Raw genomic sequence first — 15073 nt, 5'->3', positions numbered from 1 at the left:
AACCAGCCATAACATGGCCATAAGGACCTTGTGGTTTTTCACTTGAACATTTTTAGTACATTTGACTTGCAGAATGAAGGTAGGGGCTAGTATAAAACTGTAGGTTATCATAACAGTACCAACTCTTCTGCTCCATATGTGAGCTTTCTAAGCCCCTGAGCAGTTGACACATGAGGTATACAGGACTGAAAGGTGCCAGAGCCTTATTTACCTTCTCAAGCTCCTGCATTGTACCTTCAGGTGTCCGTTAGGAGACTACATAATAAGCTGGATGTCATGCATGGTGCCTTATCTAGAAATAGTACTGCCAAAGCAGGTTGGGTTGTTGGTGAATATCCAGCTCCATGGATTGGGCAGTAGGTGTGAGCAATCCACATCCAAGTCTACAAGGAAAAATATTTTCAGCATTTATTTTTGGCTCTTCTGTTTTAATTTGTTGCTATGTTTGTATAGCAATTAGTCAAAGATGAAACCAACCACCTGATACAATACCAAGCCAACAGTGATAAAAGAAATGAAATCTTCTTCTAGTTTCGATTCCTAAGAGGCGATGCACAGTCTAGGCCAATTTTCCGTTTTGTTATTATAAGTGGAGTTTCTTTTGGGGAATTATTCTAAATGTATGCAGAAATTATTATAAAATCTGAGGAAAAAAGTTAATATAGTTTACTATAAGTCTGAGGAACAAAACACATTCTTGTGCCGTGGCCAAAGATGGTACCCCCTTGACCTCTCCTGTCAGGATTCCAGCCGTGGCACTGGGCCCAGCTCTGCCGGGTACGTCAGAGAGAAGACGCCTGCTAGGTTGGATTAGAGCTTCTATTTCTGTCAACGCCCTTATCTACCACTGGAGCTATATAAGCACTCCGCAGACGAGCAGAACTTTCTTTTCTCTTGTCAGCTGCTACAGAATATCCTGTGGTAAGAATGTGCTGGCCATGTAAACAAGCAGGCTCATGACTGCGCTGTGTACCTGCCAGACTGGTTAACCATTGAACTGTCGGATGACTAATTGTGCATGCCCTGGTATACCAGAGTGACTGTGATAATTATCACATTATGTAATGGTGCGCCATTACTGTGTGAAATCTGGTGAATTTAGAACATTTTTCAAGAATTTTGTTTTATGCTTTTAAATATGTCTTGGCTTTGTTGGTTTACAGTTTGCGTTTTCTCCTGTTCTACTATTTCACCATTTTGTCTGCTACTGTATGTTAATTAGTGAGTGCTCTTGATGTAATCTTGGTTGATCTGTGATTGCTGATGTAACGGGCAAATATTTGTATCAGATGGAGAAATGTTGTAATTTTTGTGTGTGTGATATATATTATAATCTCGGTATATATTCTACACATGACCCAGTGATTTTACAGTTTTTGTTTCTAGACACTAGAGAGTTCTTTCAACTTGTAAAATCACTGAGTAACATGTTCATGTTTATTTGGTGGACTATGTCCTTATCTGATGAATTATGCAGAATCCTGATTCCTTCTTAAGATTGTTACATGGGTTGAAAAAAAGACACATTTCCATCAAGTTTAACCATTCTTAGATTACATGACTGTAATATTAATTCTAACCATTAATGCTGTTTGCCATTAGATAAGCCTGTAACTGACATTGTCTGTCATTACTACCTCTTACGGTAAGGCATTCCATAGCTTGACTACTGTAACTGTATAGAATCCTTATCCTTTCCTGTATTGATATGCTTGTTAATTTTTACTGTATGTGTAATCTACTTTTTAACACTTTTAAAAAATGTTGATAAGTTTTTTATGTGTATGTATGTGTGTGTGTGTGTATGTATGTGTATGTATGTGTATATATATATATATATATATATATATATATATGCTCAGAGCTCTGTTTTTCTAATATAGTACTCCAAAGACTCTGCTTCCATAACATTGTGGCTTACATTACATGTTTGAGCTGTAAATAGTCAAGCTCCCTCTAGTGGTGGCCATAACCAGCTAGATTATTCTCTTCAGTTGAAGAGAACTTGTTGACTCTCCTTACATGTTTTAGTAAATACCAGTAATTGTGTTCCTCATGAAATAGCAATTATGTTCTCATATTTGCCATTACTCTTATATTCCTCCTAGAAATGTATTAATAAATTAACAACTGATGTTACCGATTTGGGGTTGTGTCCCTATGCAGGCTGCCACTGTCTAATCAGTGCTGCCAGTGGCCAGTCTGTAGGGACACAATGTGAGTATTTGCTAAATCGGACATGTCAGGAGAGGTTACAGGTCCTGTTGGCTGTGTGAGAGGAAAACCCGAGCTCTGACCCCAAGGTTGGGTTCACATCACATTTTATGCCTCCGTTTGATGTATACATTAGAAAAAAAGATTAAAAAACCGCAGCGCACCACGTTCTTGTATCCTGTAGAGTGCGGTAAAAAAAAGTATACTTTTTTATGCTTACAATGAAACTCTAAGGTGAATGGATGGCACTGTATAGCATCAGTCTGAGGCATCCATTTAAAGGGTTTCTACCATCAGAACTACTGTTATGTAGCTGACTGATATAGCGATGGGCTAATGTCAGCACTACATAACAGTGTGTTTTTTACATTTGTCCCTGCAGCTCTTTTGCTAAAATACACACTTTTACAATATGCTAATGAGCCTCTAGGTGCTATGTGGGCATAGATTCAGCACCTAGAGGCTCGGTCTACTTACCCTTTATCCCGCCCAGGTTCCCTGTTCTGCCCGCCCCGCTCCTCTTGATTGATGTACAAGTTCCATGCATCGTCGAGGAAAACCTGCGCCTGCGCCGTTCACTTCTGTATTCGACGCAGACGCAGTGAGTAAAGGCTGCGCTCCTGGTGCCGGCTTCCGCACAGCGCCTGCGCCGACTACGTCACCGGCGGAACGGAGCCAAACTGATGTATTCTGAGTGGACGCTTTTCTATTCAGAATGCATTGAGGCTGAACTGGTCCGTTTTGGGCCCCTTGTGAGAGCCCTGAACGGATCTCGCAAGTGTACCCAGAAACGCCAGTGTGAATGTAGCCTAATGTTTACCAGGGATGCCCAACCTGCGTTCCTCCAGCTGTTGAAAAACTGCAATTTCCAGCAAGCCTGGACAGCCTAAAGCTATTAGGGCATGCTGGGAGTTGTAGTTTTGCAACAGCTGGAGGGCCGCAGGTTGCGCATCCCTGATGTATACGTTTATTGTATACGTTAAACAGATGAGTAAAACACAATGTGAACCCTGCCTAATAATAAAGCTGTTTTATGAAATTAATCAACACAACTGTCACATAGGGTAGCTCACAACTTGAATAGTCACTACTTCCTTTAGGACTTCTTCTTTATGGAGATGTGCTAAGAGAGCTGCAGTCCAAAGCAAAACTCTTGAGATCCCAGCACCTCTGATAAAACAATAATCTGTAAGAGACCCAATGCCCTTACACATTTCAAACTTTCTAGTCCTTGATCAGCAGTGTTCAAGAGCTGGAAAGCTTGAAACACATTGGATTAGATATTGTACACAACCTGTTGTGATTGTATTCCAATAAAGTGAAGAGTTTGTCAGAGTTGCTGGAATCTGAAGATTTTAGTTTTGGTCTTTAATTGTATCTAGCCCTATAAAACCTCTTTCACTGGTCAGTGATTGTGAGCCAAAACCAGGTAACCAGGTGCGGGTAAAAAAAAAAAAAAACTGGTGCAAACCTTTCCCTTATACCTTATCTATGTGTAGGCTTTGCTTCTGGTTTTGGCTCGCAATCACTGACCAAGACACTGATATGTCAACTAAACTTAAGGCTTTGGTCACATCTGTTTTAGATCACTCCAGTAGTCTGTTCGGGCAGAGGAGCAGTCTACTGGAGTTAGCTTACCGTCGTAGCCGGGCACTTCTAGACCCCTTCCATTAGGGAACTAGCGGGTATCAAGCATAAATGCTGGCTTTGTGCTGGAAACCCACTGGATCCAATTACAGTAAATGGGGATCCAGTGGTGTGTGGCTATGCTGGATATTATAACTCTGGCAGTCAGGTCCTTCTCTGGAACAGACTACCGGATTTACTTGCGTTAGATGTGAACATACCATTGTGTTATATACGCATTTGCCTGTTCTCATACTTGGTGTTCGTAAGGTTGTGGTGATTTACATGGTTTGTACATGCCCTTAAACAACATTTGTAAACCATGAGTCAGAAGAGGATTTACTTGTCTTTTATGACCTAAAGGAGAGGCTTTTCTTTGTAAAGATGTGTGCCCATTAGATAGGTGTCAGCCGAGTCCCTCATGAACATGCCCGCTCAACTCATGTATGTGAGAGAGCTGCTGCCAGATCCCTGAGGACAAAAGGATCAGGCAGTTGAAATCCAACTGTCCAATCTTTATCTCCACCGACATCTACAGTCATGTGATAGTTGGGAGCCCAATCTAGACATTAGCTGGCCAACTGGTCATGCCTAATTGGTGGGTTGTGTGTGTGTGTGTGTGTGTGTGTATATATATAGGACAGCACGGTGGCTCACCGGTTGGCACTGGTGCCTTGCAGTGCTGGGGTCCTAGGTTCAAATCTGACCAATAACAACACCTGCACGTCGTTTTTATGTTCTCCCTGTGCTTGTGTGGGTTCCTCCAGGTACTCCAGTTTCCTCCTACACTCCAAAGACATACTGATAGGAAACTTAGATTGTGAGCCCCGTTAAGGGCAGTTGGATGCTAATGTCTGTAAAGAGCTGCGGAATATAGTATCGCTGTATATCTGAATAAAATATATATATTTATTTATATATTTATAAACCATAATTCAGGGCAGCACTCCAAGTAGAAAAAACTGGCGGTCGCGGCCCTTTCCGGGGGGTCGCCTGAGGCTTCCTATTAGGGCTGCACAATTGTAGCGTTACATTACCCTACTTCGTGAGATTTCCCTACCTCCTGACTTCCCGTCGCACTGCTAATGACGTGAGGAGGCGTTCCTGAGTTTTGACGATCTGCGCATGCGCAAACCGACAGTTTATGGAAAATCTCAGCGGAGTTCAGCTTCACACCGGGACACTGCGCATGCGCCGGCCGGAGTTAGCCGCGCTTGCGCACTGGGCCGTAATATTTCCCTACTAAGGCTCTCCTGCGCATGTGCAGTGTCCCGGTGTAAAGCTGAACTCCGCTGAGATTTTCCATAAACTGTCGGTTTGCGCATGCGCAGATCGTCAAAACTCAGGAACGCCTCCTCACGTCATTAGCAGTGCGACAGGAAGTCAGGAGGTAGGGAAATCTCACGAGGTAGGGTAGTATAACGCTACAATTGTAAATAGGAGAGAGATTGTTTGTTTCACACAGGAGTAACATACTTTACACGCAAAGCCAGTTATGTGCGCAGTTTAGGACACATGAGGGGACACATAGGGCCATGAGGGGGACCAGCATAAGATGCTATATGTCTTATGCTGGCCCCCCTCATGGCCCTATGTGTCATAGCACACATCCACCCCATAACAGTGCCATCCACAGATCCCCCATAACACTGTCCTCCACAGATCCACCCCATAACAGTACCATCCACAGATCCCCCATAACACTGTCCTCCACAGATCCCCCCCCCCATAACACTGTCCTCCACAGATCCCCCCATAACACTGTCCTCCACAGATCCCCCCATAACACTGTCCTCTACAGATCCCCCCATAACACTGTCCTCTACAGATCCCCCCATAACACTGTCCTCTACAGATCCCCCATATAACAGCGTCCTCTACAGATCCCCCATATAACAGCGTCCTCTACAGATCCCCCATATAACACTGTCCTCTACAGATCCCCCATATAACAGCGTCCTCCACAGATCCCCCCATATAACAGCGTCCTCCACAGATCCCCCCATATAACAGCGTCCTCCACAGATCCCCCCATATAACAGCGTCCTCCACAGATCCCCCCATATAACAGCGTCCTCCACAGATCCCCCATATAACAGCGTCCTCCACAGATCCCCCATATAACAGCGTCCTCCACAGATCCCCCATATAACAGCGTCCTCCACAGATCCCCCACATAACAGCGTCCTCCACAGATCCCCCACATAACAGCGTCCTCCACAGATCCCCCACATAACAGCGTCCTCCACAGATCCCCCATATAACAGCGTCCTCCACAGATCCCCCATATAACAGCGTCCTCCACAGATCCCCCATATAACAGCGTCCTCCACAGATCCCCCACATAACAGCGTCCTCCACAGATCCCCCAAAACACAGCGCCAATTACAGATCCACCTAACACCTTGTAATAGACTGGCATACATCCTGCATATCAGATATTTACATTACAATTCATAACAGTAGCAAAATTAGTTATGACGTAGCAAGGAAAAAAATATAATGGTTGGGGGTCACCACAACATGAGGAACTGTATTAAGGGGTCACGGCTTTAGAAAGGTTGAGAACCACTGATCTAAATTCATCATATGCTTCAGTGAAACCACACACAGAAAGTGACCGGTGACACAATTCTACTTATCCACGTTGGCCACCTGGTTCAGGAATATTTCAAACTTTTTCTTTGAAATATTTGCCTTCATGTTCCGACCTGTTCTAGGAAATGCCTGGAAATCAGATTGCTTGCCGGTAGTGATTTCTCAACAGCCTTTTATAAAGGTCACCAGTTATTACTTACATATCCAAATATGACCTTCTGTTCTAGGTTACATCTGTACATGAAATGGGAATTTTGCTACAGATATGTGGAATTATTTGATTTCTTTCCTGCAAGTTAGGTGCAAAGACCATAGTTTGTTTTATGAAATTCAAATTGTTTTAATCCCGTGTTCTGCAAGTTTCTAGAGTTGATTCTGTTTGTAGAAGCTCCTTATGACCGCCGTGTGTTTCGTAACGCTGCACAAGGTCTTCCAAGGACACGAACCATGGGGGGAAGGGGGAGGTGACGGCACATTTCACTATTCTCTCAGCAGTGCTCACAAAATATTGCAGCCAGTAAGATGCCTGCACACGTTGCGGATTATGCACCTCATGGGCAGCTGACTTTCCATAGGTTCAGGCAGCACGTGTGTGATCAAGACACATGGCTCCCCATCAGTGGCCCTGAGTAAGGAAACCCTATTGGTGGCATCACTAAATTATACAGATGATGGGTTTTAGTGGGCAGAATAAACTTGTGGTTAAAAAAGGCCTCTGCTCTTTGGTGAACGTTAAAACTTTTCTATAATTTCATGTAAAAAAAAGAGATTTAATGAATTAAGGGAACTTTCACACTTGCATTTTTCTTTTCCGGCATTGAGTTCCGTCAAAAGGGCTCAATGCCGGAAAATAACTGATCAGTTTTATCCCCATACATTCTGAATGGAGAACAATCTGTTCAGGATGTCTTCAGCTCAGTCTTTTAACTGATCAGGACAAAGATAAAACCGCAGCATGCTACGGTTTTATCCCGAACCAAAAAACTGAAGACTTACCTGAATGCAGGCAATAGGAATGTATTAGTGCCGGATCCGGCATTCAAAAATACTGAAAGGTGGGAAAAAAAAAATGACGGATCCGTTTTGCCAGAAGACACTGGAAAGACTGATCCAGCATTTCAATGCATTTAAAAAAATGATCAGGACCCTGATCAGTCTTACTAATGCCATCAGTTGGAATACGTTTTGCTGGATCCGGCAGGCAGTTCCGGCGAACTCTGCCGCAAGTGTGAAAGTAGCCTAAGGCTAGTTTCACACTAGCGTTCGGCTGTCCGCTCGTGAGCTCCGTTTGAAGGGGCTCACGAGCGGACCCGAACGCTTCCGTCCAGCCCTGATGCAGTCTGAATGGATGTGGATCCGCTCAGACGGCATCAGTCTGGCGGCGTTCAGCCTCCGCTCCGCTCAGCAGGCGGACACCTGAACGCTGCTTGCAGCGTTCGGGTGTCCGCCTGGCCGTGCGGAGGCGTGCGGATCCGTCCAGACTTACAATGTAAGTCAATGGGGACGGATCCGTTTGAAGATGCCACAATATGGCTCAATCTTCAAGCGGATCCGTCCCCCATTGACTTTCAATGTAAAAGTCTGGACGGATCTGCTCAGGCTAATTTCACACTTAGCTTTTTTTTTGCCAATATAATGCAGACGGATCCGATCGAACGCTAGTGTGAAAGTAGCCTAAGACGTGCAGTCGAAACGTGTAGACCTTGCCTGTCTGGTCAGCCTGAGGATTTTATAATAAAGAAATTGGATTTTATCCTGAGCCTACTGCTGGATCTTTTCTAACATTGTGTAATTTAAAAAACTAAACCGCTTTTTACTACTACTAGGTTTTCTTTTAAAGCAGATAAGTATCTGACCAGTGGGGCTCTGTCCACCATGACCGCCACCAGTCACAAGAATGGGAATCCCCAATTCCCCTGGGTGAATGGCACAATGTTGGCACAAATATGTGGCGGCTCCATTCATTTCTCTGGGACTGGTGAAGAGAAGCAGAGGACAGCACTTGGCTATCTCTGGCAGTCCAGTGGAGATGACTAGAGCAGCAGTGTGCATGTGAGACCGTAACTCCATTCACTCACGCTCGGGGACCCACGTTCTTGTGATCATGGGGGTCTCAGCTGTCAGGACCCCACTGGTTAGTTACTTTTGGATAGGTTATTAAATTGTTATGATGGGGCAACTTTAATGGAAGAATATTCTCATGACTAGTCTAACTAGCTATATGTCAAACAGAACAAGAAAATATTGAGATGCCACTAAATAAGAAGGTGGATCTCTAGCTGCGAGTTTGCTGTATGTATGGGCCTGTCAATCCTCATCTTCCTGCTTCCTTGCCAATTATGGATCACTGAAGAGGGTATGAACATACACCAGAGGTCGTCAACCTATGGTCGAGGGGGCATTGCTGAGTCTGCTGTGTTCTCCTCTTTGACTGTTTGGACACAATTTGGTCTATACTTAGTTGGCCCTTCTAGATTAGTATGCTGCCCCCAAATACCGCAGCTTATTCTGATGTCAGATCTGCAAATATCTTTGGAGTACTTTTGTGTCAAGGTCATAAGTAGACATATTATGTAACAGCCTGAGGCATCCAAACATTGTGCGCCTTAATACACATGGGCACCTTTGTTCTTGCACTCTTGCTTAAGACTGATCAGTCTTTTCAGACAGCAGTGGAGCATAGGAGTACAAAGAGCAGTGTCCCTGTATCCCCTGCTGAGATTTCTGCTATAGTACTTTGGCACAATAATGACACAAGCTGACAGCCCCGGTTATGTCTATGGTATCCATAATGCATCGGATCAGGCACTCCATCATTTATGGTTTTCTACTCTTATGACGGAACAGGAGATCTGAAATGACAACGCAGATCTGAATGTAGCCTAAAATAGGGTGGAGTTGAGGTCCCCTATTAATCTTACAGTCACACACCATGGTTGTGACATAGATGTGAATGCATCTAATAGATTTCCTTATAAAACTAGACTTGTGGTTGCTATAGGAGCACATACTTCAGTCTGAACTACTTAAGACTGCATCATAGGTGATTGCTTAAAGAACTCCCGCAAAAAATGTTAACCTCTGACCTGCTAGAAAGGTACATGATGTAATCTGTAGTAAAGGTAATGTTCTTACCATTGACTGTATTTGTGCGTTATAACCTCCCTTCTGCGTCTCAGCGGTGTCATGTGACCAGCAATCAGACTTTCCAAATCATAGCCTCTTATGTGGGGACAGGAAGTCAGTCTCTCTGTGTATTCCTACGGGATCCTCAATGTCAGTCTCATAGGGATGAATAGAGACGTAACTGACTTCCGGTCCTGTGTCAATTGGAGATCAGAGAGTTGGTCGCATGACATCATTTTCTAGCAGGTCAGAGAATTTTGTGGAAGTTCTACTTTAAGCCTCACATGACATGCTCTGCACCACCGTAGTTTCTGTCCACATCCGATATGCATTTTTTGCGTATCAGATGCGGAACCATTAATTTCAGTGGGGCTGCAAAAGATGCAGCCAGCACACCGTGCTGTCCACATCCACACTTCGGTTCTGAGGACCCACAAAAAAAATATAGAACATGTCCTAGTCTTGTCCATTTTGAGGACAAAGATAGGACTTTTCTACAGATAGAGATCCGTGTTTGCAGACCGCAAAATGTTTATGGCCATGTTCATGAGCCCTTAGCGTAAGATCACACAGGGCGGTTCTGATGCAGCCTAAAACATTGGTGGCACATGGCTGCTGCAGTTTTGCACCTTTGATATGCACAGTCCGGACTGCTGTGCTAATATACAGTAATGGAGAGGGCTCATGTGCGCATGCACAGCAGTCCTCAGAATATATTTCAGTGCAGCTTTGAGAGCTGACATCAGGAGAACGGGGAGGGCGGTACTATACATGAAGTACAACAAATAACAATACAAGATCATGGTGACCGATCCCTTTAGAGGGACTCTGTCACCAACCAGGACAGTTTGTAACGGCTGGGGTGTCTATACCTCTCCTAATGTAATTTACAGATATGTCTTTATGTGATAATCAATCTTTTTCTAGCCCCCGAAAAACAGGATTTCGTAATTATGCAAGTGAGTTGAAAAGAGACCAAGGGGGATGTCTATATCGGAAGCTGGAGTCCTGCCGTGCCCATCAGAACAGAGCTCTGCTCCTGCCACCCTCTTGACATCACCAAGGCAGGGAGGTGGAAAGAACAAGAGGGTGGGGGTAGTGGAGCTCCAGTCTGATGGGCACGGCTGGGCTCCAGCACCGATAAATACAGCTCCTCGGGACCTTTTCATCTCATTTGCATAATTATAAAAAAGCTGGTGCTAGAAAAGATTGATTGTCCCATAAAGGCATATCTGTCAATGACATTAGGAGAGCTATACAGACACCCCAACGATAGCAAACTGTCCTAGTTGATGACAGACTCCCTTTAACTTTTGCCATGGGAAAATTGGTTAAACTCAATGGGGGAGATTTATCGAGACTGGTGTAAAGGAAAATGGTTTAGTTACCCATAGCAACCAATCAAATTCCGCCTTTCATTTTTCAGAACTCTTTTGGAAATGAAAAGGATCAATCGGATTGGTTGCTCTGGGCAGCTAAGCCAGTTTTCCTTTTACACCAGTTTTCATAAATCCTCCCCTTTGTCCTAGAATTTTACAGTTAGTAGTCATTCATAGATTGTAAGCTCTTGTGAGCAGGGCCCTCAGTTGTATATTAACCAGTTACGTTTTGATGTCTTTTTTGTTTTGTACATGAACCCTCTGAATTTGTAAAGCGCTGTGGAATATGGTGGCGCTATAGAAATAAAGATTATTATTAGAGCGGTGGCCACCTTCTGGTGATTATTGACCAGTTTATTTGTAAGGTGACTATATGGCACTTATTAATAGAGCCTTTGTTGATATTCTGCACCATTTTCTAAGTCTCATAAGGTGTGGCCCCTTGTTTACAAAATGTTTTGTGCTGTTCACACAGAGGTCTTGTCTGTAAGATGGCCGCAGATGGTGGGTCATGTGACCAGGCAAATCTCCTCGATTCAAATACACCGCACCTGCCATCTGCACTTGTTCTTGTGAATGGAACTTCGGATCAGAGATTTTTAGTCTCCGTGGAGGCAAAATTCATTTCATCAAAGTCTTGTGAGACTTTGATGAATGAATCCAGTATTCAGTTCTGCATCTTTCAAAACATTTCAATATTGGCAATCTGAAGTCGGGTTTAGTGCCCAGTTACCAGCCGGTACCAAACCCGACTTAGGATTCCTCCTTTGTTCGCTTGATTCATTTTCACATCACATTATACACTGCTTGTTTCCATGGTTACGGCCACCCTGTAATCCAGCAGCAGTGGTTGTGCTTTCACACTATAGGAGAAAGCGCCAGCCTGTGTGCACTTCGGTGGTCCTGGTCACCAGACAGGTCGGTGCTTTTTCCTATAGTGTGCCAGCATGACCACCGCTGGTGGATTGCAGGGTGGTCGTAACCATGGAAACAAGCAGTGTATAATGTGATAGAAAAATGAATCAAGCCAGCAAAGGAGACAATATGGAGAATCACAATACATTAGTAAGTGCCTTGTATTAACTTTCTCTACATGATAAATACTATTTACTGAAGTGACACAATCCCTTTAAGTAATTAAATGCATAACTATTCATCCTCTTCCATTCAGTATTGATTTTGTGTGGGTAGGTCTCGAACAGCCTAGCATATGTTAATGGATTTTTCCGTTTTCCACCTTGATGATAACTTTAACCGAATAGCTATTTTTTAAGTCCAGCCACAAATTCTCGATTCAAAGGGAGTCTGTCACCACCTATTTACATTGAATTTCACATAGAGCCTATTCCGGACATACATTTGTGTTCTTTTTCTTATTCTTTATTGCCCCCAAAACCATCTTTAGATTGATATGCAGATTGGCATAAAAGAGCGCAAGGGGCCCAGCTGCTCCCACCTGAATCGAATCCTGTTCCTCCCCTCCTGTCCGCCTCTCTGCACTCTGAACATCATGATGCTTGAAAACTTGCCCAAGCGCACTTCACTGTTGTCTTAGCGCCTCTCCATCTAGGCCCCTCTATGGGCAGTGCGGTCATTAGCTGTGCTACACATACGCAGAAAGGCGTCTTGTCTGCCATGCACAGCCTTTTGGTGCATGTGCAGCACAGTTAATGAAACCGCTGCTGACAGAAGGGCCCAGATGGCGCAAACACTGCAGTGAGGTGCGCCTGTGCAAGATTTCAAGAGGTGACTTGATGGCTTCAGGAGTGCTGAGAGGAGGGATAGAACAGGATTCGATTCAAATAGGGGCAGCTGGGCCCCTTGTCGATGGGTATAGCGCGTCATGTTCTTTGGTATGTGAACTACAGGGCACCAGGAACAGTGTAAAACATAAATAGGTGGTGACAGGCTCCCTTTTAATTGAGGCCTGATCTTGTAACTGTGAATATGACTGTTTGTTTATTTTTTTTATTCGTTATTACAGATGCCAGAATTTCAGAAGAAAACTGTCCACATAAAGGACCCAGCTAGAGTTGAAGAGATAATATGTGGACTAATAAAAGGTGGCGCAGCCAAGCTTCAGGTATGTGTTCAATTTTGTATAAGTGCAGCACTGGTACCACTTTACACAGGACTTTTCACCCCTCCAGCTCCTGTGATATGAGCATCGGAGCATTTCATGGATCGAGCAAGGTAAGGGCTTTTTTTATTTATGTTTTTACACTGCTAGGCGGAGGCTTCCACCCAGCAGTGTATCCGGTAACATCACCGGCACTGATGGGCAGGCTTTAGGGCAGAGCTAAAGCCCGCCCATCGGTGCCGTTGACGTCACTGGACTCCCTTCTGGGTGGAAGCCTCCGTCTGGCAGTCCCTATGGAGAGCCCGGTACGTCACTAGATCTCTGAAAAAAGACTTTGCCATCCTCGATTCAGCATATCACAGGGCCTGCCTGGGTGATAATGGGGATATGTCCAGTTTCAGCTCTGAACCTCCTTTAAAGAGGTTTTCTCATCAACATAACCACATAACTGATGGCATCATTTTGGAAACTCCCTGCAGTGTACTGTTTTCACCAGGGGTAACTCTGGTTCCTTAAAGCGGCCACTGCAGAGAAAAAGTAGTATTACATGCCATAGCTTTACATAATAAGAACATGAACTTCTTCAGAGGCAATTATTATTACTTTTTTTTACTATTTGCATGTTACTAATTTTTTGCTAAAATTTTTTTTTCTTTTTTTTCAGTTGGCCTTTTATTACAAATATTGAACTGTTCTGTCACAAAGGGTTGTTTTTCTAGCTGTCTGACTGGTACTTTCACTTTGCCAAACCTTATCTCTAAACTACTGAGAGGTCATAAACACTTAATTAAGCCACTTTGTTATCCATAAGATAAGAACTGAGCTATAGTCTTTAGGAGGTCCTAGAGCAGAGATAAGGAGCTCGGCTGCTCCTGGTCTGACGGAAAAGACAAAAAATCCAAATGGTTCTACTACAGCATGTCAGGTCTATTAAAGAATATGGCTTCCCTTTTCTGCACAAAGACCAATTTAAAAATAAATTTTTAGCTCAAAATGAATACCATGGAATTGCCCCAAAGGTGTACATAGCCTTTAAAAAACGAAACCACAAAAAAAGAAGGTTCAGTGAAAGCAAAAATAATGATGCCGTTTACAACACCTGTTCAGTCTTATGTTACAACTGAGCATTGTCTATAGGCAGTTTGAGGTAGTCTAAAACCCACCCTCTAAAGCAGACAACTTCTGCTACATGTAGTACTGTCTTTGTTAGTAAAGGGGTTAATGGGCTTTAGAAGTGAGTCGGGTACCTTGTGCCTAGTGCTTTACTCGCCTCCTCAGGCTCCAGCACTGTCTGCAGCTAAGCTGGCAGGTCTGAGTGCAGGGATGCTACCATATAGAGAGGAAAATGTGTGAAGTCAGTGACGCACATAGGGACAGTCGGTATTAGCGCTGTATTACACTGACAGATGAGCCTTACGATTGTCGGGAAGTAAGCATTCCTTCCCGACAATCTCCTGCTCGTCAGCGAAGGTGACCACTGCTATTACATGCAGAGATTTCCACAGTATGGGGAGGAGTGATCACTAATGCCATCATTCGTCCTCATACAGAATCATTATTTGCCGGCAGCAGTGCGTGATTAGACAGCGCGATCTGATGATATATATATTTTTTTGCATGTGTCTAAAAGATGCACTTTTACACAGGCAGATCATTGCTAACGAGCAGTCCTACAAACGCATGTTAGCGATGATCTAGCAAAACCTTGGCCAGTGTAATACAGGCCTTACACAACATATACACACACACCACTTACACACATTCTCTTGAGGACCTGAACAGAGCTGGTCATGTGACTATATCTGTCAAGGTCCTTCAATAGCTCTTGCATAGCGCTTATTATTCATCACAGTTCTGCTGGGGGTTTTGCTGCGATTCGCAGCAGAAAATGCTATACAACTGTACCGCACTATAATCCCCAAAGACACAAATTCATGTAGAGCTTCTGTTTCACGTTGGCTGCAGTTTATATGCACAAGCCCAGCAAGTGCATAGAGAGCTGATTTGCATTATAGTCAGCAATAAAATAGTAGAGAGCTCAGAGTTTGTA

At 43.9% G+C, this 15073-nt stretch overlaps 1 protein-coding gene across 2 annotated transcripts in view; it reads left to right on the top strand.

Moving 5' to 3' along the window:
* NT5C3A (5'-nucleotidase, cytosolic IIIA) overlaps window positions 1–15073 on the top strand; it is a 60731-nt gene that overhangs the window by 28899 nt on the left and 16759 nt on the right. Inside the window, exons 1-2 of one of the 2 annotated variants that reach the window (XM_044294616.1) lie at window positions 872–921; window positions 12928–13026. In XM_044294616.1, the coding sequence (XP_044150551.1) occupies window positions 12928–13026 (99 nt within the window). In that variant the 5' untranslated portion in view covers window positions 872–921. Of the gene's footprint in view, window positions 1–871; window positions 922–12927; window positions 13027–15073 lie in introns of those variants that run through there. The other variant, XM_044294615.1, reaches the window with a different exon arrangement.

The sequence above is a fragment of the Bufo gargarizans genome, chromosome 5 (genome assembly GCF_014858855.1).
Source record: "Bufo gargarizans isolate SCDJY-AF-19 chromosome 5, ASM1485885v1, whole genome shotgun sequence".
Taxonomy (NCBI): Eukaryota; Metazoa; Chordata; class Amphibia; order Anura; family Bufonidae; genus Bufo; species Bufo gargarizans.
The sequence above is the reverse complement of the archived record's forward strand: the minus strand, read 5'-3'. Positions and strand labels throughout refer to the sequence as shown.